This window comes from Hylobates moloch, unplaced genomic scaffold, assembly GCF_009828535.3.
Source record: "Hylobates moloch isolate HMO894 unplaced genomic scaffold, HMol_V3 SCAFFOLD_4, whole genome shotgun sequence".
NCBI lineage: Eukaryota > Metazoa > Chordata > Mammalia > Primates > Hylobatidae > Hylobates > Hylobates moloch.
This window is the reverse complement of record NW_026652279.1, coordinates 83,943,492-83,970,450: the sequence shown is the minus strand read 5'-3', so window position 1 is coordinate 83,970,450 and position 26,959 is coordinate 83,943,492. Positions and strand designations below refer to the sequence as shown.

Sequence of the window (26,959 nt, the reverse complement as noted above, 5' to 3'; positions counted from 1 at the left end):
GTTTGGGAAGCCAAAGTGGGAGGATCACTTGAGGCCAAGAGTTCGAGACAAGCCTGGGCAACAAAGAGAGACCCCATCTCTACCCTTCCCCACCAAAATCAGAGCAACCATACCCCGGAGGGAAAAGATACTATAAATAGCAAAATTTACAGCTACTTGTGTCTTTTGGTTCACCCTTCCACAAAAGCAATTACCGTTTCATTGGGCGAGTATTCATCTTTTGCTTGTTATAGAGCAGTCTGTTTGCAGTGCAGGTGACTGCTATAGAAGGATCAAGACAGAGTGGTTCAGCTGTAGCTAGGATGAGCTGGCTCTCAAGCAAAAGTTTGTCTTCCTGAAATGTGTTAAGAGCATATGTCAATACCAGATTTAAGATTTTCAAATATGTAATCATACATTGCACTTAATCTAGAAATATTCCCTGGAATTCTGCTAAGGACTACAGTAAAATATGGTATTTCAAGTTCCAATGCTAGTGTGCATGTAAACTTTTAGAAACCAGACAGCATAAAGAAACTTCTAATGGAAATTCAATGCAGGTATACCTCGTTTTATTGTGGTTTGCAAATATTGCACTTTTTACATATTGAAGATCTGTGGCAATTTTGCACTGAGCAAGGCTGTCAGCGTCATTTTCCCAACAGAACACACTTATTTTGTGTCTGTGTCACGTTTTGGTAATTCTTTCTGTATCTCAAACTTTTTCATTATTATTAAATCTATTATGGTGACCTGTGATATTCAATGTGTACTTAATCAAGAAATGATGTATGTTCTCTGACAGCTTCACCGATCCACCACGTCCCAGTGTGGGATCTCCCCTGTCTTTCTCCTTCTTCTCAGGACTTCTTACTTCTAGAAACATTATAATATTTAAATTAGGCAAAAAATGGCCTCTTAGTGTTCAAGTGAAAGGAAGAGTCACACATCTCCCATTTTAAATCCAAAGCTAGAAATGATTAAGCTTAGTGAGAAAGGCCTATAAACAGCTACAACAGGCCGAAAGCTAGGCCTCTGGTACCAGTTAGCTAAGTTGTGAATGTAAAGGAAAAGTGCTACTCCAGTGAACATCCATAACAGATAAAAAAAAGCAAAACAGCCTTATTGCTGATACAGAGGAAGTTTTAATGGTCTGGATAGAAGATCAAACTAGTTGCAACATTTCCTTAAGCCAAAGCCTAATCCAGAGCAAATCCCAACTCTCTTCAAGTCTATGATGTGAGAGACGTGAGGAAGCTGCAGAAGAAAAGTCTGAAGCAGAAAACTGGTTCATGAGGGTTAACAGTAGAAGCTGTCTCCATAACACAAAAGTGCAAGGTGAGGCAGCAAGTACTGATAGACAAACTGCAACAAGTTATGCAGAAGATCTAAGATAACTGATGAAGGTGGTTACCTTAAACAACAGATTTTCAAATTAAACAAGACAGCCTTATATTAGAAGAATATGCCACCCAGAACTTTCATAGCTAGAGAGAAGTCAATGTCTGGCTTCAAAGCTTCAAAGAACAGGCTGACTCTCTTGTTGGGAGTTAATGCAGCTGATGACATGATGCTGAAGCCAATGCTTATTTGACCATTCTGAAAATCCCACAATCCTTAAGAATTACTACTCCATCAGTGCTCTATAAATGGAACAACAAAGCCTGCATGACAGCACATCTGTTTACCGCATGTTTTACTGAATATTTTAAGGCCACTGTCGAGACCTACTGCTCAGAAAAAAAAGATTCTTTCAAAAATATTACTGCTCATTAACAATGGCCTTGTCACCCAAGAGCTCTGATGGAGATGTACAAGGGGATTAATGTTTTCATAGCTGCCAACACAATATCCACTCTACAGCCTATGGATCAAGGAGTAATTTTGACTTTTAAGTCTTAATATTTAAAAAATATATTTTGTAAGGCTTTAGCTGCCATAGATAGTGATTCCTCTGATGGATCTGGGCAAAGTAAATTAAAAACTTTCTGGAAAGGATTTGCCATTCTAAGCAGATGTCACTAAGAACATGCATGATTCATGGGAGGAGGTCAAAATAGAAACATTAATATGAGTTTGGGAGAAGTTGATTCCAGCCTTTATGGATGACTCTGAGGGGTTCAAGACTTCAGGACAAGAAATCACTGCAGATGTGGTGATAGCAAGAGAACTACAATTAGAAGTAGAGAGCCTGAAGATGTGACTGAATTGCTACAATATCATGATCAAACTTGAATAGATGAGTTGCTTCTTATGGATGACCATATAAAGTGTTTTTTTTGTTTTTTTTTTGAGTCAGAGTCTCCCTCTGTCACCCAGGCTAGAGTGCAATGGCGTGATCTCGGCTCACTGCAACCTCCGCCTCCTGGGTTCAAGCAATTCTTGATTTGCTACTCGGCCTAAGCCTCCCGAGTAGCTGGGATTACAGGCACCTGCCACCATGCCTAGCTAATTTTTGTATTTTTAGTAGAGACAGGGTTTCACCATATTGGCCAGGCTGGTCTCGAACTCCTGACCTCATGATCCACCTGCTTCGGCCTCCCAAAAGTGCTGGGATTACAGGCATGAGCCACGGCAGCCGGCAAAAGTGGTTTCTTGAGATAGACTCTATTCCTGGTTGTGAACATTGTTGAAATGACAACATAATATTCAGACTATTAGATAAACTTAGTTGATAACGCAGCAACAGGGTTTCAGAGGACTGACTCCAATTCTGAAAGAAGTTCTACTGTAGGGTAAAACTGTATCACATGCTATAGAGAACTCTTCCATGAAAGAATCGATGGGTCAAACTTCGCTGCTGTCTTTTAAAAAACTGCCACTGCCATTTCAATCTGTCAGATCCTGATCTGTCAGAAGTCATTAATATCCAGGCAATACCTCCCAGAAGCAAAAAGATTACGACTCCCTAAAGGTTCAGATGATCATTAGCATTTTTTAGCAATAAAGTATTTTTGAATAAATGTATATAGATTTTTTTTAAACATAATGCTATGGCACCCTTAATAGACTACAGTACAGTTGACTCCTGAACAACATGGATTTGAACTATGCAGGTCCACTTACACTGGAGTTTTTTTTTTTTTTTTTTTCTTTTTTTTTGAGACGGAGTCTTGCTCTGTCACCAGGCTGGAGTGCAGTGATGCGATCTCAGCTCACCACAACCTCCACCTCCTAGGTTCAAGCAATTCTCCTGCCTCAGCTTCCTGAGTAGCTGGGACTACAAGCGCATGCCACCACGTCCAGCTAATTTTTGTATTTTTAGAGACGGGGTTTCACCATGTTGGCCGGGATGGTCTCGATCTCCTGACCTCATGATCCGCCCGCCTCAGCCTCCCAAAGTGCTGGAATTACAGGTGTGAGCCACTGCGCCCAGCCAGGAGTTTTTTTTCAATACAAGTTACACTGAGTGTGCATGCCTCTTCTGCCTCCCCTTCCATCTTCTCTATCTCTTTGTACCCCTGAGACAGCAAGATGAACTTTTCCTCTTCCTCCTCCTTGGCCTACTCAATGTGAAGATGAGGATGAAGACCTTTAATATGATATACTTATTGATACTTATATTTGATATACTTATTGATACTTATATCAGGAGTTCGAGATCAGCCTGGGCAACACAGTGAAATCCTGTCTCTACCAAAAATAAAAAAAATTACTGGGCATGGTGGCATGCACCTATAGTCCCAGCTACTCAGGAGGCTGAGGTGGGAGGATCACTTGAGCCTAGGAGGCAGAGGTTGCAGTGAGCTGAGATTGTGCCAATGCACTGCAACCTGGGTTGCAACCTGACTCCGTCTCAAAAAAAAAAAAAAAAAAAATCCAGTAAGGCTTCCCAGCCAACAGTAGGTATTAGTAGTTAAGTATTAGAGGAGTCAGAAGTTATACATGGTTTTTTGACTGCACAAGGGCCACTGCCCCTAACCTCTGTATTGTTCAAAGTCAACTATATAGTGTAAATGTAACCTTTTTATACACTAGGAAACCAAAAAGTTCATGTGACTTGCTTTATTGCAGTATTTGCTTTACGGCAGTACTCTGGAATCAAACCCACAGTAACTCCGAGGTATGCCTATAATTTGTAGAGTACGGAATGGTTAGGTTAAAAGAGTGGCTACTCATTAACTGAAGAAACTGAGCACCTATGATGTGTTAGGCACCTTTCCAGGAATTGGGGATAAGGTAGTGAGCAAAACAAAATCCTCTGCTCTCACAAAACCTATAGAGTCATAAAGGGTTATGGCATTTTTCAGTAACTGTGAAGTAACCGTCCCATCCTATACTCAACTACATTACAAGAATAAAAATGACTCTGCTAATATTGTGTGAACTCTATATACCCAATTCCAAAGCACATACAGGCTCTTTACTATTATCACATAACATACTTTACTGAATCCTATTATTTTGCTTAACCTCTGAAATATCTTGATAGCTAAGGCTATTTTTTTTAAAAAGTGAATCAATTAATAATATTGCTAAATAAGAATTTGTTAGAATTAACCAGTTGCTTTCTCACGTCCATTAACTAGATCTGGCTGGTTTCTTCCTCATTGTGTCACTTAAGAGTTTATTTTATTCACTGAATTCCTATAAACTGCTATTTACAACTAGTGGCTTGATGTAATATGGGCTCTTTTTTTTTTGGACAAGAGTTCTTTATTGGTGCTATTACTACTGTTGTGTACTGTCTCTTGCATCAAACCAGGAGGTACACAATAAGTGACTGTCCCATCTTCAATCAGTGGGTTTAATCAGATTTCTACATTATAAAATTTCCCATTAACCTTCATCTAATGGTTTTCATATCCAAGAATTACTGCTGTCTAGATTCATTACTTCCTTAAGACTTTCAAACTTTTATTTTTTAAAAGTCTATCATTTCTTTTGCACCTATTAGCTGGAAATTCTCCTAAGAATTTTCCCTCAGTTACTTGGCTGCCTAAAATACAGTTCATAACAAGAAGGGCAGAATAAATATTATATTCTCTCCTTTATCAATCTTCAGAGTAAGAAACTGATGCCCTAGGAAACTCTGATGGTAACCAATGAGTTTTTCTGTTTTCTAATATTCTTTTTATAGCTTTTAATCTTTTTGTAGATGATAACATAGCCCAAACCAAAACCCAACACTTGGTAGTTACTGATGAACTGAAGCTTACTTTATAATCACATGTCACAGAAAGGATAACTACCATTACTGATATTTTCTTTTGACTTAGTAATTATTCCTCACTATAGTCACAGACAACTTAACACTTTTGTGAGTGGGCATCTCATATACAAGGGGTCTTTAAAAAGTTTATGAAAAATGAGTATCAAGAAAAAACTATACATAGGTTTCAAAACTTTTTCCACCAAAATAAATATGTACTAAGCTGTTATAACATGTCTGAACAGAACCTAGTTTGAAACACTAAGAAGGATAAGACATCAGTTTGAAAATAGCCTCTACCACAGCAACATGAATTCTGCTAAAACTGAAGCAAGAACAAACATCAAAGTGATGGTGAAGCTTGAGTGGAAGAATCGTGAAATCACTGATGCTTTTTGAAAAGTTTATGAGAAGAATGCCTCAAAGAAAGCAGCAGTTTACAAATGGGTAACTTGTTTTAAGAAGGGACAAGACTGTTGAAGACGAAGCCTGCAGCAGCAGATCATCCACATCAATTTACGAGAAAAAAAATTCATTTTGTTTGTAACCTAATTGAAGAGGACCAATGATTAACAGCAGAAACAATCGCCAACACTACAGGCATCTCAACTGGTTCAGCTTGAACAATTTTGACTGAAAAATTAAAGTTAAGTTTCCACTTGATGGGTGCCAAAACCACTGCATCCAGATCAGCTGCAAAAGCAGAGCTTTCAATGGAAATTTTCAACAAGTAGGACCAAGATACTAAAGCATTCTTTCCAGTATAATCCTGAAGATAGTAAAGCACAATTAAGGCAATGGCCACCAAGAGGCAGAAGTGACTCAGTCAAAGCAAAAGCAGACAGGTGAAGAGCAAAGATCATGGAAACAGTTTTCTGGGATGCTCAAGACATTTTGCTTGTTGACTTTCTGAAGGAACAAAGAATGATAACGTGCTTATTATGAGTGTTTTGAGAAAGTTAGCCAAAGCTTCAGCAGAAAAATGCCTGGGAAAGCTTCACTAGAGTCGTTCTGCACCACAATGCCTCTGCTCATTCCTCTCATCAAAAAAGAGAAATTCTGTAAGGGTTTTGATGGGAAACCATTAGCTATGCACCTTACAGTCCAGATTTGGCTCCTTCTGACTTTTTTGTTTCCTAATCTTAAAAAAAAATGTTTAAAAAGTACCCATTTTTCTTCAGTTAATAATGTAAAAAAGATTGCATTGATATGGTTCAGCTCCCAGGACGCTCAGTTCTTTAGGGGTGGACTAAATAAATGGTTGATATCATTTACAAGCATCTTGAACTTGATGGAGCTTATATTGAGAAGAAAAGTTTATATTTTTTATTATCTTTTAATTCTAGTTTTCCACAAATTTTCTGAAGTCCCCTCATGTATCACTGAGCCAGAACTGGAGGGTTAACTGGTTATTCTCAGGGGTAAGGGAGTTCCCCTCATTTCAAGGCAACCAGTATAAATGGCAAAGAAAGATAGGCTAGGCTAGGTTCAGAAACTTGAATTATTAAAAAAAAAAAATCAGTATCTATTTGTAACCATGGTAAAAACAAAACATTTTTCTTCTGTTTGAGAGGAGATAAAGAACTAAGTTTTATCTCATTGAATATATTAGGTCAGCTTGACCCTAAAATGATCTTAGGCAACTTGAGGGATTACTACACATATAAAGAGACCCTTAACTTCTAGATCTCATAAAGGAATACCAGCTTTTCACATAAAGCATCAAACTTAATTATTGAATAAAAATAAGCAGAAAATCACTTTTGCTTAATGACAAGTTTTTTTCATCCTATATTTTGCCTGTTTGAGATTAAAAAACAAAACAACTAACCTGGGTCCATTTGTGGTTATCACTTGTTATTGAATGTACATCACAAATTAAAGTCTAGAAGAAATAAAAATTTAAAAAACTCAATCTATGCACAAACATATGAAGAATTCGATAAATAAAACTCCCAACTAAAATCTAAAATAGTATTTCTTAATTCAACATCCTTACCTGCATTGTTGGACGTAAGAGAATGTGCCGACTTTGGTAACCAGGAGATTTCATGTTACTGGACTGCCTGTAGTCACGTATTTCTGCTATGACACACCCGCAATGAAAAATATTAACCTGTTTGGGTAAAAATACGTAAATGTCATTTTTTTTTCCAAAAGCCTAAATAAGTGGGTTTATATCAAACATTTCGCATTCTTTACACTCATGCAACATTTCTGGCCACGCATGTATGTACTCTTCAGTAGATTTGCTTGGTAGATTTAACACTATGTAAACCTTTTCAGAGGAAGTATTTTATGTTCATCACTATGACACAAGAAGCAATTTAAAACTATTTAATAGTTTCTAATTATAGATTGACTTTGGCATCTATCAAGTCAACAGTTTGACTTTTGGCATTTACATACTATTATGTTACAGATCCTTGGAACTGCTGTTCTTCTGCAGCTCACTGGCTTACTGTTACATTTTGCTAACTTTGTCATTACTATAAAGTTTATCATTGTTATAAATTGCCAACCAACCTTGCCAGTGTTTCAGCTTCTAGATATAACTTCTGTATTTGCTCTGCTAAAATTTTCAGAAATAAAATCTTTGCCCTTAGCCTTTATTAATAAGAGGGAAGCTAAATATAAAATTCAAATGAAAAATAGTTTTTCAGGCCGGGCGCAGTAGCTCACGCCTGTAATCCCAGCTTTGGGAGGCTGAGGCGGGTGGATCACAAGGTCAGGAGATCGAGACCATCCTGGCTAACGTGGTGAAACCCCGTCTCTACTAAAAATACAAAAAAATTAGCTGGGTGTGGTGGTGAGCACCTGTAGTCCCAGCTACTGGCATGAACCCGGGAGGTGGAGCTTGCAGTGAGCCGAGATTGGGCTACTGCATTCCAGCCTGGGCGACAGAGCGAGACTCCGTCCCAAAAAAAAAAAAAAGGAAAGAAAAATAGTTTTTCAGTCCTTTCTATGCTCAAATGTAACAACTATTATCATTGAAGTCTTGCTAGTTATGACTTGCCACAGTCACTCATAGTGTGTTTTTCACCCATTCAGAACTTTTAGTGGGTACTGTGGTCTCCATGTTTTGTCATTCTTTTTAATAAATATTTACTGAGCAACTACAATGCGTACTATGTGCTAGGCACTATCCAGGTACAGCTTCACAGATACAGTAGTCAGACAACATTTGCTCTCAGTTGTGGGAAGACAGGCAATAAACATGTAAACAGAACAAAGTAATTTTAGATAGTGATGAATTCTATAAAGGAAATCAAATAGGGAAGGGCTAATCTGGATTGTATGTGCAGACAAAAACCTTAGGTTTTATCTAAGATCTGAAGCACAAGAAAGGGCCAGACACTTCAGGGACAGATCATTCTAGACAGAGGGAATAACACATGAGAAGTTCTTACTGTAGGAACAAGCTTGGAGTGTTTTATTGTGGAAACGAGACAAGGATGGATGGAATGTAGTGAGTGAGGATGAGATTTAGAAGATGAAGACAAACAGCAAAGCAAGGGTTTTGTTCAGAGCACTGGGCATGACTGTGTATCTTAAAGAGAGACTGGCATTTGCTAATGGACTGAATGTGGAAGGTGAGGACAGGGTCATCTGTTAGACTGAAGAGACTGGTGATAAAACTGGTTTGGGAGGTAAAATAAAGTTCTGTTTTTGTCATGTTAAATTTGAGGAACCTATTTTATATCGAAGTAAATATGTAAGTTAGGAGCTTGGTGGAATGGCCATGGTGAGGCATATAAGCAATAGACTAAGTAACATTTTAAAAACCCATGAAACTGGCTGAAATCATTCAGGGAGAATATTACTAAAGAAAAACAGAGGGCCAAGGACTGAACCTGAAAACACACACGTTTATGGATGGAACAGGGATTATAGTAAATAAGACCGAAGGATTAGAGAAGGCAGAGGAAAACCAGGAAAATGATGTCTCAGAAGTCAACAGAAAGGCATTTCAAGCAGGACGCAGTTATATCCACTGATCTTTGCTAAGAGGCCAATTAAGAAGGAACAGAAAAGTGACCAATTATTCAGTATATAAAGATCACTGGTAACTCTGACAAATGCAGCCTCTGCAGAATGACATCATGATGCCATATGAGATAGGTGGTGGAAAGAATGGGATGTGCAAAAGAGGAAATGACTATAAATTCTTTAAGTAGCGTTGCTGTCAAGAGTAACAAGAGCAGTAGTTGGAGAAGGACATGAGGTCAAGGGAGGATTTTTGTTTTTTTTAATTTGAGACATACAGGTTAAGTATCCTTTATCTGAAGTGCTTCAGCACAAGCTTTTCCAAGTTGGAAATATTTGCATTATACTTAGGTTAAGCAGCCCTAATCAAAAAACCTGAAATCTGAAATGTTCCAATTAGCATTTAAGTGTCAGTCAGTGCTCAGATTTTGGAACACTACGGATTTCAAATTTTCAGATTTGAGATGCTCAACCTGTAACACAGTATGCTTGCATTTAATAGAGAAAGTGAAATAGAAAAAAAGAGAGGTTATAATTTTAAGTCCTTGAGAAGGGGAGGATCCAGAAAACAAGTGGAGGGGATGGATGCCTATAAACAGTATACATCAACTATTTTAACGGGAAGGCAGGCAGATATGAAGAGAGAGGTAGGGATGCTAGTCAACTGGTGCTAGGAGGAAATGAGAGTTCTCATGTGATGTCTTCTTTTTCCTCAGTAGAGTACACAGTATGGCTGGGGTTAAGTTAAGGCAGTAAGAAGGAAGTAGAACAGGGCAAGGGAGTGCTTACCTAGGCAAGCTATGAACAGAAGTACAGACGTAAAGGCCAGTTTCTGGCCCCCAAGTGAAAAACTTCATAAATATTCAAAGTAGTTTCTTTCATAATTTCTTGATAGTAACTATAGGGAGATTTCCAATTGATGAGCTAATTGTTCTAACTATTTTAGAAGAACTACATCTCTACGTTTCAGTATACCCTAAAGGTTAAATATCCCACAATAAACCCATTTCCAGATAGCTATATGTGTCTCATTTAATCTTCTATTATTAGTTTTAGAGACAGGGTCTCGCTCTATCACCCACGCTGGAGTGCAGTGGTGCAATCACCACAATTCTGGTTTTCCTCTTCCTTCTCTAATCCTGCAGTGGTACAGGAGGATCACTTGAGCCCAGGGGTTTGAGACTGTAGTGAACTCAAACTCCTGGGCTCAAGTGATCCTCCTGCCTTAGCCTCCCAAAGTGCTGGGATTACAGGCATCATGAGCCACCAAAGCCCAGACCGATTTCATGTCTATCACTGTTGGGAACAGTGATAGAAATTAAATATCATCTGTCACAAAACATCATATAGTCGTTTATATACATATATGTATACATACACAAAAATGTGACATATATATATATATCATATACATATAACAAATATAAAGACATTTTAAAGACAAAAATTTTGTACCTGAGATTTTTCTAGGAGATCAACCAAAATAGGAGGTAATTCTTCTGCATCCAAATATTCAAGCAATTCTCCTTCTTCATAGGGCAGTCGAATGGTCTCGGAATCTTAATTTAAAACATTAAGTTTGAAAATGATCACACTCACTGAAAGCTTAGCTGTATAATTCAAATGGCTTTTCAAAAAATTGTATATAATAAAACCAAAAGGCATTTCAACAAAGCAAGGATCAAAACCAAAAGGACTTCTTCATGTCCTTCTTTATTTAAGGGGGAAAAAACAAACCTAACACATTATGAAAAAACATCTGGCATAACGTCACAATCTGAATCACAGCCCAAAGCAAAATAATCAGAATATGATAAAATTCCAATGTCAAAGTAACTGAAAGTTCATTGAAGACCAATTAATCTAATCTGGAAATCAGAGGGACAATTTGGTGCCTTATCTGAAAAGTAGTCACTTTTAGAACAAAATTCTCTTGGTGTTACACTTTACAATTAATTACCAACACACACACAAAATTCTAGCTATGTGAGTTCCTTGTAGAATTCCCATTATCATCATATTAAAATTTTATACCTCTTTAATGAAACTGAAGTGTTTATATTTTTAAATTATTTTCATATTCACCATTAACAGAAATGTTCATATTCAGTATGAATAGAAATATTTTAATATGTGAAAATTACTCAAAAGGCAGTGAGTCTGCTTAATTTTGAAGATTCCAGACTCATATTCAAACTGCAGGATTACCTACCTTTAAACACGGTATACTATCTTAAAATATAAATAGCAATAGAGTGACAAGAAATTCTATTTTAATCATTTGTAAGTTATGCCTCTATAATTTTCCTTTTTTTTTTTTTTAACCTTTCCTTTGGTTCTGAGATGCTTGTATAATTGGACTTCAAAGACATATCAATTAGAATACTTCTAAAATGCACATTCAGGGAAGATAACTGTAAGAGAGATAATTTCTAATATTCTACCAAAACATATCATAAGGAAGAAAACTGGGATCAAAACCTGTTTTTATCACTAGGTCATCACTATCTGAAGGACAAATGCTTTCACAGGTTAAAAAACTACTTTAAAAAAACAGCACATCCTGCCTAGCACAAGTATTTTGTGGCAGCTGTGCTCTGGAGGGTCTTACCTGATCCGTTTTTTCCCCTGAGCATCAGAGAATATCCCTCATTTCCTGGGTATAGATTGACCACTAAACATGACAAAGTCTCTTGCATAACAAGTTTCTCTAACAAGTTCACATTTCTTCTTAATTTCTGCTTTAAAAAGAGGCAGAGCTCATGAAAATAATCCAGTATAACCTTAACAAATAACGCTATGATTTAACAAAATCAGGCCTGAATTAACCTTTTGGTGCTCTTTCCGCATTATGATTCTGAATAAATGGAGAAGGCTCACAAAACTATAGCCACTACGTATGGGACAGCTGTGTAAACTTGATTTTTATTTACTACTATGTTTTATGCAAATTAATTCATATTTTAAAAATGGGTGACCTATAAGACAATAAAAGCACTTAAATGTAAAACAAGTACTTTTGAATACTTAAGAAATAAAAATATTTAAATAAGTAGTATATAAAACCATTAAATGCAAATATACAAAACACAGAAGCATACAGTTTCCATTAAGTAGAAGTCTAACCTAAAGAATTTGGATCATTCTCTTTGGTTGTATCTAAGAAGTGCACATTTCTTTACTATTTTATAGGCTAAATAAGATACAAACAAGTTCAACAGCTCTAAGCTGAAATGTTGAACCTAAAAATATCTAACTGGTAAGACGAAGTAAGCAATTTTCTGTAAATCCAGTTCAACAGCTCCTTAAAAACCACAACAAAGTCCATGATTTTAAAATTGCATATAATTTAAAATAAAACTAACTTACAGATTTAACAAATCATGTCATCAAATCTTATTTAGCAAAAATAACAGTAAATATTTTTTCAGAATCTCAAAAAACAAAATGTTTTGAATATCTTATATTTAGTAAATATATATTAAACATATATCATACACACACAGAGAAGTGATAAATTCTTAATCTGTCATCACCATAGAATCAAAACACTAAGCAATCTGAAAATTTTTTAAAAAGGCAAACAACTTTTAACCACTTTGATGTTAAACTAGTAAAGAGAGACTTAAAATGTTAGTCTTTTCAGTGTAGAGAAAACCCTCATAATTTAAGACGGAATTAGATAAATTTTTACAGTATGTGTACCTCTTCAACAAAACAAATTAGCTATCACAGAGTTGATCCCATTTAGACTAGAGGTTGCAAATTTTCTTTCTTAATGGGCCAGATAGTATTTTACGCTTGTGGGCCAAATAGTTTGTGCTGCAATGCTCAATTTGTCTTTGTACCTATAAGGCAGCCCTAGATAATATACAAACCAACAGGTGTGATGGGTTCCAACAAAAATTCATTTATAAAAACATGCAGTAGGCCACATTTAGCTGGTGGAGAGTGGCTTGCCAATTCCAATTTAGAATCTTCATATATGTAGCTCTCTTATTTTAGTTCTGTCACTGAGATGATGAATATGTACATTCTATTGTTTGTAGTGATGGTTTCATGAGGTGTTTCTATCTATAATGCACATGTCAAAACTTAAAAAATATATACTTTAAACATGTACAATTTATTGTATGTCAAGTATATATCAGCAGAACTTATGAAAAACATACTGTAAGATTTATTTAGAGTTTAAAAATAATTTTTTTCCTAATGTAAAGATTTTAAAGTTAGACACTACTGGAATTCCACTGTTTTTGGCCTAAATAGTAAAACTGTATTCATTTTTAAAGACAGACAACAAAAGCTCATAGAGACGTTTAGGTCCTTCCAACCCGAGGGCTCCAAGACATCAATAAATCGACTTCTGTTACATTTCTACTACCCATATCTTTATGCCAAATAAAAATGAATTAAGTTAAATCAGCCATGAACTCGTTTTACGACCAAGCTCACTTTTTATTACCGTACTTGAATTTCATACATGCTCTGTAATAGCTCTGGCTTTCCAGTTCAAATCATCATGAGAAAACAGGTTACTGCTATAAATTTGTAAATAACTTCTCAGGAGGAAGTGCTATAAATTCATAAATCACTTCTCAGGAGGAAGAAGCAGCAAAATATAATATATACTGTGGCTTTGCTCATGACTTCCTAGTGAGACAGTCTGATACTCAACATAACTGTTCCTTCACTCCTACCTCAGCAGGTGATCTCTGCCTGGTGCCAGATTAGCCAGAGCTCTGGGTCAGCTACAGAATTGACTAGGGTCAGGTTAAAAAAGATATTAGTTCACTCACACACACAAAAATAATACTCCAAATGTAACTCCTCCAAATTCCTCTCTTCTACATTTCAAAGGCTACAACACAATAAAAATGTACACTTACCTTAACCTCAGGTTCTTTTTCACATTCTTCAATATACAAGTCATAAAGTTTTTGAAATACAGATTTTCTAAAAAAATTTAATGAAACAAATATATAAAATGTTAACATAGTAATCATCATGACATGAATGTTATTTAATTTTTTCCTAAATTTTCACATTTTTGCCTCAATTTCCCAAAAACTGGGGTGGAGCTGAATACAGTAGCTAACATCAACTTAGAAATTCCTAATACATGCAAAGAACCTATAAAATTTCTAGCTCAGTGCCTACTAGGAACGCAATAAAAGGTAGCTATCATCATATTTCAATGAATCTAAGATGTTACCAATTAATTATTCATACCTTCCACTTGATAGGTATTTCCTTTTAGGAGGTCTCTGTCGGGCACTTTCAATGACATACTAAAAAACAAAAGTTTATGAGAACAGCTTGCCTTTTGCTTTTGACTATGAAAAACTGTATTGAGTATATCTAAAACATACGTAAGGCTAAAAAGGCTACTCACTTAAGTCTCTGAATTACATCTTGTAGGAAAAACTACTTAACATCTAAAGATAAGTTTCAAACAAATGAAATTTGAACTGTACCACGATTTAGCAGAGTATTTCATTGCCATAAGCAAAATCATAGTTTCACAACCATGACTTCACAGGTCAGAAATATTATCAATATATTTTATGGTTGTTCAAAATATGCTTACTGTATGAAAAATTGTATACTGTATACCTTAGCTATTTTTTTCTGAGTAATTAGAAAACTTGTCAAAACAGGAAAATACAATTTTAGAAATTCTATATCCTTCTTCAAGTAAGTTTTATTCCATAACATTATTATCTTGAGGATTCCAAGTAACAGGCGATCCAAATATCACCTGGTATTTTTATATATTTACAGCAAAATGATACACATACTTGTCCTAAAATAGTAATGTGCTCCTTTAAAAATCACATACAAAAATCTCTTAAAACTGGAGCTTTTTGTCAATTAAAGACAACACTATTTCAATATGTAACTTAGTCACACCTCACCTCTGCACGATCCAAAGCTAGTTCTAAAGCTTGTTGCTGTAAAAAGTAAATAGTATATTTGGTAATATTAGTTATTTCCACAAAAAAAAATTTAATATACATTTAACATTTCTAATGTTTTCTAACACAGGTCTAATATATTTTCCTTTATTTGTCTCCTCCACTCCACGCTATGATCAATATACATAACAAAGAAAAAATATGAGTCTTGGGCACCTGATTACTAACAACAAACTAATTAAGAATGCTAACACGGTCTCTCTGGTCAGTGTTTGTGAGGTTAACATAGGGGAGGTTTGGATATGGCAGCTATCATCACTTCATAGACTTTAATTTTTAAGAGCACCATTCAAAAAAATATACTGGCCATAAAGTATACAATCAAAATGAAGCAAAGGCTAAAACTCCTCATCTGCTAAAAATCTTGAAAATTGGGAGTGGGGTTGTACTGGCACTTAACATTAACTTAGAAATTGCTAATATATTAATGCAAAAACCTACAACATCTCTAGCTCAGTGCCTAGAAGGAATAAATGATGGCTATCATTGCCATGTTTCAATGAATTTAAGATGCCATTGAAAGCATGCATCATTATTTTGCATAACATTAAGACAGAAAAAAATACGCTATCAATTCTAAGATATTCTTGAGTATCAACTCATCATCAATTCAGTAATATTAAAATATAAAAGAAAATGAACCTCAGAATTGATGAAATATATTACTGTTACTACATGTAAGGTTTGAGATCTACTAGTAGATCCCTATCCATTCATTTCTTAGAGACGAGGAAAAAATATGGTGAAGCTATGCTATGTCTTCATTTGTAAAGTCTTCATTTCTAAAGACACATATGAATAAAAGTACTAGGTTCTAAACAAAATTAAACATGGCCAGGCATGGTGGCTCATGCCTGTAATCCCAGCACTTTGAGAGGCCGAGGCGGGAGGATCACCTGAGGTAAGGAGTTCAAGATCAGCCTGGCCAACATGGTGAAACCCTATCTCTACTAAAAATACAAAATTAGCTGGGCGTGGTGGCACACGCCTGTAGTCCCAGCTACTCAGGAGGCTGAGGAAGGAGAATCACTTGAACCCGGGAGGCAGAGGTTGCAGTGAGCCCAGATCGTGCTATTGTACTAGAGCCTGGGCAAAAAGAGCAAAACTCCATCTCAAAAAAAAAACAAAAACAAAAAAACAAACAAATAAAACAAAACCCAAATATACCACCGGTGGTTTTCTTTCTAGTTTTTTGTTTTTTATAGTCTTTTTCATTCACAATGATAGTCATTTTTAAATTTTATTAAGAGGCACAGAACTTTCAGTTTTTATTTAAAAGGACTTAAATTCTTCTGTCTTATTTTGCAGATTCCAATACCTCAACCTACCAAATTGCATGTGGGTAAAAACTCCTACCACCCACCAAAGTCCCAGGAGGGTAAGGGGGAAAAACAAATACTGCCACCCTTTGGAAATCAAGGGAACTTTTAAGTGAACACCTAGTCCTAAGGATGGAGAATTTGTGTAATTCCAAAAATAGTGGGCCTTCTTGCACTGTTCAATAAAAAACCCACATTATCAAATATCTAAATATGATAAGTGAACAAAGTCTGAAATCTGCCATCTTTTCAAAACGTTCAGTTATAATAAATCTACACCAATTTGCTTTGTTAAAAAATCTTGGCCAGGCACTGTGGCACATGCCTGTAATCCCAAAGCTTTGGGAGGCCGAGGTGGGAAATCAGGAGTTCAAGACCAGCCTGGACAATATAGTGAGATTCTATCTCTACCAGAAAAAAAAAAAAAAAAAAAAAAAAAACTTATAAGAAGCAGATTCCCAGTGAAACTGGTTCCCAGGATTCAAGTTAAGATTCCTGAATCCCATTTTCCCTGATCCCATTTTCCACCATGAAAACATAATTCTGTACATATACACTTCACAAATACAGAACGTTCTTTTAAATTTTGCCCATAAAATTTTAGAGTTTGTATCAAAAAATTATAATAAACAAAATCAAATATATACAGTCTAGGACAATTTTAAACAGCCAGTCATCTCAAGTAAATATTTCGTCTTCTGAAATTAAAACTTCAAAGGGTCTTCTAGTGAGACATGCCTACATACATAAATAAAAGCATCATTCATTCATTACCTCCTTCAAAAACTTAAGAGGAAAATGATTAGGTAATATAGATGCAAAATACAAGGTGTGGTCAGAACCCCACTGTGATACTTCTACTTTTCTCTAATAGGGGAGGAGTAGACAGGCAAGAACCCAAGAGGAGAAGGAAGACAGATGTTTTCTGAAGTTTGTGATGCAGAATAGGGGTTATCTAAATAAATAACATGGTGATCAATGTTCATTTATTCTCTGTCAAATGCTGCTGCTTCTTTAAAACATTAAAAAGTGTTTTTCTCCCTTAGTCTGTCATTTCTTAATGGCAAAAGTTAAATGCCTACTCCTAAGTATCTTTAGTGATTGTAAGTCAGTGAACAGAAATGTGCCATTAGATAATTAGCACTGATGCTGCCTGAAATACGTTATGTGCAATTAGCACGTTACATTTGTTTTTAAATTTTAATAAAATCTAAAGAAAAGCTTTAAGATATGAGAAATCTATACTCCCCAAAACTATTTGTTATTTATACCCATCCTCCTTGCCAACGATTTGGAATATGTCAAAGTAGATAGAAGTAAATATTTTTAATACTTCATAAACACAACAACAGATAGATGGATGAATGTGATCACTGTAACACTGATTAGTGAGCAATATATTTTATAGAGAAGATTTTGCAATGTGATTGCTAAGTAATTCCCCAGTTGGGATAACTTGTACAGCTTACAAGAATATTTCTATATCTACAATACAAATATCTTTATGAAGATGAAGGAAGAGAACATTCTAAAACACAAATTTGAACATACTGAGCCGAAGCTTACCATTATGGCATAAAATAAGGGTCCAAAAGAAGAGACAACTCATGTACGCTGATGAAGTGGGGTGAACACCATGCCTTTAACATCAATCTTACAGTACTGAAAAGCAAAAACAATAAAACCCCAATATTAACATAAGGCTATTAAGAGAAAAAAATGAGATTACATATTTAATAATTAACAAGGAAAATTACTTATATTTTCAACACATATATATTTTTAAGACACTTTTTAATAATGAGTAACAATAAAATTCATGTACCACAACCTATCCACTCACTGCTGAAAAGTAGTTTCAACCAGGAAGGGCAAAACACACTTGCCAAGTTCAATTATTACTCCCTTTCTCAAAAATATTCAACATCCCTAGAGAGAAAAAAATACGTTTTTTAAAATCTCTTCTCTATCACCACTGTTGCTATTCTCATTTTTTCTCTGAATTATTTTAATAGCTTGCCCACTGGGCTTGATCACTATCCAGTTCACTTTACAAATCACAGATATAATCATGTCTGCTGACAAAAAATCCTCTTATTAATAAGAGAGGACACAAACAAATATTAAAAAAATCCATGCTCATGGATAGGAAGACTCAATATTGTGAAAATGGCCATATTGCCCTAAGTACTCATAGATTCAATGCTATTACCATCAAGCTACCATTAACTTTCTTCACAAAACTAGAAAATACTACTTTAAATTTCATATGGAACCAAAAAAGAGCCTGTATAGCCAACACAATCCTAAGCAAAAAGAATAAAGCTGGAGGCATCATGCTGTCTGACTTCAAACTATACAAGGCTACAGTAACCAAAACAGCATGCTACTGGTACCAAAACAGACATACAGACCAACAGAACAGAGGCCTCAGAAATAACACTACACATCTACAACCATCTAATCTTTGACAAACCTGACAAAAACAAGCAACGGGGAGAGGATTCCCTATTTAATAAATGGCCCTGGGCAGACTGGCTAGCCATATGCAGAAAATAGAAATTGGACCCTTTTCTTACACCTTAACAAAAATTAACTCAAGATGGAATAGACTTAAACATAAAACCATAAAACCATAAACCATAAAAACCCTAGAAGAAAACCTAGACAATACCATTCAGGGCATAGGCATGGGCAAAGACTTCATGACTAAAACACCAAAAGCAATTGCAACAAAAGCCAAAATTGACAAATGGGATCTAATTAAACCAAAGAGCTTCTGCTCAGCAAAAGAAACTATCATCAGAGTGAACAGGCAACCTACAGAATGGGAGAAAATTTTTGCAATCTATCCTTCTGACAAAGGTCTAATATCCAGAATCTACAAAGAACTTGGCCGGGCGTGGTGGCTCACGCCTGTAATCCCAGCACTTTGGGAGGCCGAGGCGGGCGGATCACGAGGTGAGGAGATCGAGACCATCCTGGCTAACACAGTGAAACCCTGTCTCTACTAAAAATACAAAAAAATTAGCTGGGCGAGGTGGCGGGCACCTGTAGTCCCAGCTACTCGGGAGGCTGAGGCAGGAGAATGGCGTGAACCCTGGGGGGCAGAGCCTGCAGTGAGCCGAGATTGCGCCACTGCACTCCACCCTGGGCGACAGCGAGACTCCGTCTCAAAAAAAAAAAAAAGAACTTAAATTTAGAAGAAAAAACAACCCCATCAAAAAGTGGGTGAAGGGTATGAACAGACACTTCTCAAAAGAAGACATTTACGTGGCCAACATACGAAAAAAAGCTCATTATCACTGGTCATTAGAGAAATGCAAATCAAAACCACAACGAAATACCATCTCACGCCAGTTAGAATGGCGATCATTAAAAAGTCTGGAAACAGCAGATGTTGGTAAGGCTGCGGAGAAACAGGAACACTTTCACACTGTTGGTGGGAGTGTAAATTAGTTCAGCCATTGTGGAAGACGGTATGGCGATTCCTTAAGGATCTAGAAGAAGAAATACTGTTTGACCCAGCAATCCCATTACTGGGTATATACCCAAAGGATTATAAATCATTCTACTATAAAGACACATACACACGTAATGTATGTTTACTGGAGCACTATTTACAATAACAAAGACTTGGAACCAACCCAAATGCCCACCAATGACAGACTGGATAAAGAAAGGGTGGCACATATACACCATGGAATACTATGCAGCCATAAAAAAGAATGAATTCACGTCCTTTGCAGGGACATGAATGATTCTGGAGACCATCGTCCTCAGCAAACTAACACAGGAACAGAAAACCAAACATCACACGCTCTCACTCATAAGTGGGAGTTGAACAATGAGAACACATGGACACAGGGAGGGGAACATCACACACTGGGGCCTGTTGGGGGGTTGGGGGAAAGGGGATGGAGAGCATTAGGACAAATACTTAACGCATGCGGGGCTTAAAACCTAGATGACAGGTTGATAGGGGCAGCAAACCACCATGGCACATGTATACCTATGGAACAAACCTGTACATTGACCACATGTATCCCAGAACTTAAACTAAAATTAAAAAAAAAAAAAAAGATACATTATCTAGCCTATTTGATACAAAAAAACAAAAAACCAAACCTCACTCTTTGGGTACATGTTTCTAATATTTGGTGGGAAGAAAGATTCATTCAAAAAAATCAATGAATCCAGGAGCTGGTTTTTTGAAAACATCAACAAAATTGATAGACTGCTAGCAAGACTAATAGAAGAATCAAATAGATGCAATAAAAAATGATAAAGGGGATATAACCACCGATCCCACAGAAATACAAACTACCATCAGAGAATACTATAAACACCTTTACGCAAATAAACTTGAAAATCTAGAAGAAATGGATAAGTTCTTCGACACATACACCCTCCCAAGACTAAACCAGGAAGAAGTTGAATCTCTGAATAGACCAATAACAGGCTCTGAAATTGAGGCAATAATTAATAGCTTACCAACCAAAAAGAGTCCAGGACCTGATGGATTCACAGCCGAATTCTACCAGAGGTACAAGGAGGAGTTGGTACCATTCCTTCAGAAACTATTCCAATCAATAGAAAAAGAGAGAATCCTCCCTAACTCATTTTATGAGGCCAGCATCATCCTGATACCAAAGCCTGGCAGAGACACAACCAAAACAGAAAATTTTAGACCAATAGCCTTGATGAACATCGATGCAAAAATCCTCAATAAAATACTGGCAAACCGAATCCAGCCACACATCAAAAAGCTTATCCATCATGATCAAGTGGGCTTCATCCCTGGGATGCAAGGCTGGTTCAACGTATGCAAATCAATAAACGTAATCCAGCATATAAACAGAACCAAAGACAAAAACCACATGATTATCTCTAGATGCAGTAAAGGCCTTTGACGAAATTCAACAATGCTTCATGCTAAAAACTCTCAATAAACTAGGTATTGATGGGACATATCTCAAAATAATAAGAGCTATCTATGACAAACCCACAGCCAATATCATACTGAATGGGCAAAAACTGGAAGCATTCCCTTGGAAAATGGGCACAAGACAGGGATGCCTCTCTCAACCACTCCTATTCAACATAGTGTTGGAAGTTCTGGCCAGGGAAATCAGGCAGGAGAAGGAAATAAAGGGTATTCAATCAGGAAAAGAGGAAGTCAAATTGTCCCTGTTTGCAGATGACATGATTGTATATCTAGAAAACCCCATCGTCTCAGCCCAAAATCTCCTTAAGCTGATAGGCAACTTCACCAAAGTCTCAGGATACAAAATCAATGTACAAAAATCACAAGCATTCTTATACATCAATAACAGACAAACAGAGAGCCAAATCATGAGTGAACTCCCATTCACAATTGCTTCAAAGAGAATAAAATACCTAGGAATCCAACTTACAAGGGATATGAAGGACCTCTTCAAGGAGAACTACAAACCACTGCTCAATGAAATAAAAGAGGATACAAACAAATGGAAGAACATTCCATGCTCATGGGAAGGAAGAATCAATATCGTGAAAATGGCCATACTGCCCAAGGTAATTTATAGATTCAATGCCATCCCCATCAAGCTACCAATGACTTTCTTCACAGAATTGGCAAAAACTACTTTTAAGTTCATATGGAAGCAAAAAAGAGCCCACATTGCCAAGTCAATCTTAAGCCAAAAGAACAAAGCTGGAGGCATCATGCTACCTGACTTCAAACTATACTACAAGGCTACAGTAACCAATAACAGCATGGTACTGGCACCAAAACGGAGATATAGACCAATGGAACAGAACAGAGCCCTCAGAAATAATGCCACATGTCTACAACTGTCTGATCTTTGACAAACCTGACAAAAACAAGAAATGGGGAGAGGATTCCCTATTTAATAAATGGTGCTGGGAAAACTGGCTAGCCATATGTAGAAAGCTGAAACTGGATCCCTTCCTTAGCCCTTACACAAAAATTAATTCAAGATGGATTAAAGACTTAAATGTTAGATCTAAAACCATAAAAACCCTAGAAGAAAACCTAGACAATACTATTCAGGACATAGGCATGGGCAAGGACTTCATGTCTAAAATACCAAAAGCAATGGCAACAAAAGCCAAAATTGACAAATGAGATCTCATTAAACCAAAGAGCTTCTGCACAGCAAAAGAAACTACCATCAGAGTGAACAGGCAACCTATAGAATGGGAGAAAATTTTTGCAATCTACTCATCTGACAAAGGGCTAATACCCAGAATCTACAATGAACTCAAACAAATTTACAAGAAAAAAACAAACAACTCCATCAACAAGTGGGTGAAGGATATGAACAGACACTTCTCAAAAGACATTTATGCAGCCAAAAGACACATGAAAAAATGCTCATCATCACCGGCCATCAGAGAAATGCAAATCAAAACCACCATGAGATACCATCTCACACCAGTTAGAATGGCCATCATTAAAAAGTCAGGAAACAACAGGTGTTGGAGAGGATGTGGAGAAATAGGAACACTTTTACACTGTTGGTGGGACTGTAAACTAGTTCAATCATTGTGGAAGTCAGTGTGTCGATTCCTCAGGGTTCTAGACGTAGAAACACCATTTGACCCAGCCATCCCATTACTGGGTATATACCCAAAGGACTATAAAACATGTTGCTATAAAGACACATGCACACGTATGTTTCTTGCGGCACTATTCACAATAGCAAAGACTTAGAACCAACCCAAATGTCCAACAATGATAGACTGGATTAAGAAAATGTGGCACATATACACCATGGAATACTATGCAGCCATAAAAAATGATGAGTTCATGTCCTTTGTAGGGACACGGATGAAGCTGGAAACCATCATTCTCAGCAAACTATCGCAAGGACAAAAAACCAAACACCGCATGTTTTCACTCATGGGTGAGAATTGAACAATGAGAACTCATGGATACAGGAAGGGGAACATCACACACCGGGGCCTGTTGTGGGGTGGGGGGAGGGGGGAGGTATAGCATGAGGAGATATACCTAATGTTAAATGACGAGTTAATGGGTGCAGCACACCAACATGGCACACGTATACATATGTAACAAACCTGCATGTTGTGCACATGTACCCTAAAACTTAAAGTATAATAAAAAGAAAAAAAAAAAAGAAAGCCTTCTTTCCCATAACTACAGGAGTTCTCATCCTGGCTGCACAAGAGTAACTTGCAGAGCTTCAAACTGTGGGATGCGTGTGACCCACCCACTTGAGGCTGATTAAGTGGTCTAGAGTGAGGCACAGTCCCCATTTTTGGAGCTCCCCAGACGAGTCAAACGTGCTGCCAGGGTTGAAGCTCACTCTGCCTAGCACAGGATGGTGCATAACATTTGCTCTAAGACTGGGTATGGTGGTTCACACCTGTAACCCCAGGACTTTGGGAGGCCCAGGTGGGAGGATCATCTGAGCTGAGGAGTTTGAGACCAGCCTGGGCAACACAGTGAGACTTGTCACTACTAAGGGAAGAAAAAAAAATTAGTCCAGCATGGTGGCACAGGTCCCAGCTACTCGGGAGGCTGAGGCAGGAGGATCACTTAAGCTTGGGAAATAGAGGTTGCAGTGAGCCATGATCACACCACTGTACTCCAGCCTGGGTAAAAGAGCAAGACCCTGTCTCGAAAAAAAAAAAAAATTAACAATTAAAATAAACAGAAAACATTTGCTTTGAGAGTGATGACAAATAAAAATTATTTTTAATCTATTCACCTAACTTCATGTAACCACTACTAGGTGTCTACACAGCTGAACTAAAGCACAACTTCTGATGACAGAAAATAAGATTTTCCAGGTAAAACAGTTTTGCTTTGATTTCTGGTGAACCCCAAAGCTTTGTTTTTGCCAAGCCATTAAAAAAAAAAAAAAAAAGGAAAGGGCCAGGTGGGGTGTGGCTCACATCAGTAATCCCAGCACTTTGGGAGGCAGAGGCTGCCTGATGGCCTGAGCCCAGGAGCAGCAGTTCCAGACCTGCCTGAGCAACATGGGGAAAGTGTCTCTACAAAAAAAATACAGAAGGCCGGGTGCAGTGGCTCACACCTATAATCCCAGCACTTTAGGAGGCCAAGGCAGGTGGACTGCTTCAGCCCTGGAGTTCGAGACCAGCCTGGACAACAGGGCAAAACCCCGTCTCTACTAAAAACACAAAAATCAGCCGGGTGTGGTGGCGTACACCTGTAATCCCAGCTACTCAGGCGGCTGAGGCAAGAGAATCGCTTGAACCTGGGAGGTGGAGGCTGCAGTGAGTCAAGATCGCGCCACTGCACTGCAGCCTGGACAACAGAGAGAGACTCCGTCCCAAAAAAAAAAAAAAAAAAAAAAAAAAATTGGCTGGGGCGGTGGCTCACGCCTGTAAGAGGCAGAAGCAGGTGGGTCACTTGAGGTCAGGAATTCGAGACCAGCCTGACCAACAATGGTGAAACCCAGTCTCTACTAAAAAAATAAAAAATTAGCCGGGTGTGCTGACACACGCCTGTAATCCCAGCTACTCGGGAGGCTGAGGCAGGAGAATCGCTTGAACTGGGAGGCAGAGGTTGCAGTGAGCCGGGATCGCCTCATTGCACTCCAGCCTGGACAACAAGAGTGAAACTCCGTCTGAAACTTTAAAAAATGGACTAAACTCCTAATATAACACAAACACAAGCACCATACAACTGTAAATGATTTACAATCATTTACAGTGAGTAAGATATTACTCCTACCCTTGAAGAGCTCGTAGGAGGTTTAAGCTGAATTTAGGTTAAAGTGAAAATTTTCTGACCACTGAATTTGAAGATGAAGATACACTACGTACTTTTCGGACAAAATGTGACGACTTTAAGATTTCTTGTCCTAAATTGGGAATGGGGGCTTACTAACTTTAAATTATTTAAGTACTTCAGACAAAAACTAATAACTTCATATCTCTCACGAAGCAAACATTCTGACTATACACAGAATTTACTAGAACCTGTGAGGAAACTGTAATCATTATCATCTCCGTTTTACAGAATAAGGCAATCAGAACTGACTTTCCTAACATCACAGACCTAGATCAGAATTCAGAACTCTCAGTGTCCAATCTTAGGTCCCTTCCAGTATTACAACCTGCAAACTTATCAAACCGGCATCTGTTTTTACATTTCTTTAAAAAGCAAAGCATTTAAAAAAAGGACCCAATTCTGCTCAGAGACGAATATGTATTTCTTAATTTGGATCTAACTTGGATCCAAACTTGGATCTAACATGGTCATCAACCCAAGTACATTGTACTCAACTCCGAAAATCCTGCTCGTCACTTTATATTTTGAGTCCTACTAGAGACTTTGATAAATTGCACTCAAGAAGACGCGGCCCCCACTACGCAGTGGTTACGGGAGATGGCTTCCAAGGCAACTGTTCTCCAAGTTCATTTCTGAGCGCTGGGTAACCATGGCCAGTAATTAATCCAATTCTAAGCGTTCCTATCAATTCTACTGATTTCCCTGATCGACCAGAGTCTTCCCACTGCAGGAGCTTTTGTCACAACTTAGGCTTTACCTGTAAAACCGTCATCTTCACAGAGGAGCGACCAGCCTTTATGCAATATGGACACCAAGAAAACCGCCTTCGAAGACACGCAAGGCAAAATTCTTGCCAGTGTCCGGAAATACCCGTATCTGGAACCCAAAAGTCAAACTAAAATTAAAAGTTCGGCTTAGCAACACCGCGAAAGGCGATGCAGGCGTCCACCGCGAGTTTAGCTGCCTCAACCTCCGCCCCGGCCTGCCGGGTCTCTGGGGACCCCCGTCTTCCTCCAGCGGGCTCTGGGATGCGGCCCGCTCACCTCTGACCCTGGCCGGATCTCGCGCGCCTAAGCCACAGCGTTGCCACTCGCTGGCCAGTCCCACCCACCTACCGCCACCGCCCACCTGTGCGGGTCGCCTCGCCGCTAGGCCCCAAGACGGCGCCGCCTGCTCCGCCGCAAAGCCCACCCGCCCCGTAGGCGGCTCAGTGCTGCACCCCCACCAACTGCCTGTTCCGGCGGCCGCACTTCCGACTGGCGGGCTGGGCCGAGGGGCGGGGAAGGCGGGCGGAAGGGGAGGAGCCGGGAGGGCGGGGTCGCGCCAGGAGCCTGGAGCGCTGCGTTCTGCGCAGGACGCCGGTGAGGGCTGCGGAGACTCGGGTCTGGGCGGCAGGCGGGGCCCAGGATCTCTGCTCAGGCCTGGAATCCGAATCCGCAAAGTGGGAGGGAGAGTGTAGATGTGAATTTGGGGAAAAACGACCCTGTTGAATTTCTAGAGTGGAAGAAACGTAGAACTAGCTTTTCTCTTTGCTTAGCACATACAAATGGAAAAACAGCGACACCGTTACCTACATTTACTAGTCCGATGCGTACAACCTTCTGTAGTGTATCAACTGCCAATGAGTTTAATGTTTTTAAAAAAACCACCCCAGAGAAGGGTTCTAAAAATTCAGAAACCGCATTACTAATACACATTGTAAGGTCTGTTTTGTTTTGTTTGTTCGTTTGTTTTTCAGACAAAGTCTCGCTCTGTC

General features: G+C 38.0%; 1 protein-coding gene across 17 annotated transcripts in view; it reads right to left on the bottom strand.

Moving 5' to 3' along the window:
- The window catches only part of SUPT20H (SPT20 homolog, SAGA complex component), a 50,879-nt gene extending 24,416 nt beyond the window's left edge, over window positions 1-26,463 (bottom strand). For 5 of the 17 annotated variants that reach the window (XM_058437650.1, XM_058437654.1, XM_058437652.1 and 2 more), the window contains exons 1-10: window positions 25,961-26,227; window positions 17,982-18,077; window positions 15,037-15,072; window positions 14,351-14,409; window positions 14,008-14,074; window positions 11,730-11,859; window positions 10,574-10,677; window positions 7,131-7,247; window positions 6,963-7,016; window positions 195-334 (exon numbers count right to left, since the gene is read on the bottom strand). In XM_058437650.1, the coding sequence (XP_058293633.1) occupies window positions 195-334; window positions 6,963-7,016; window positions 7,131-7,247; window positions 10,574-10,677; window positions 11,730-11,859; window positions 14,008-14,074; window positions 14,351-14,409; window positions 15,037-15,072; window positions 17,982-17,984 (710 nt within the window). In that variant the 5' untranslated portion in view covers window positions 17,985-18,077; window positions 25,961-26,227. Of the gene's footprint in view, window positions 1-194; window positions 335-6,962; window positions 7,017-7,130; window positions 7,248-10,573; window positions 10,678-11,729; window positions 11,860-14,007; window positions 14,075-14,350; window positions 14,410-15,036; window positions 15,073-17,981; window positions 18,078-25,960 lie in introns of those variants that run through there. The other 12 variants (XM_032150437.2, XM_058437655.1, XM_058437657.1 and 9 more) reach the window with 8 other exon arrangements.
- Window positions 26,464-26,959: the final 496 nt, after the last annotated feature.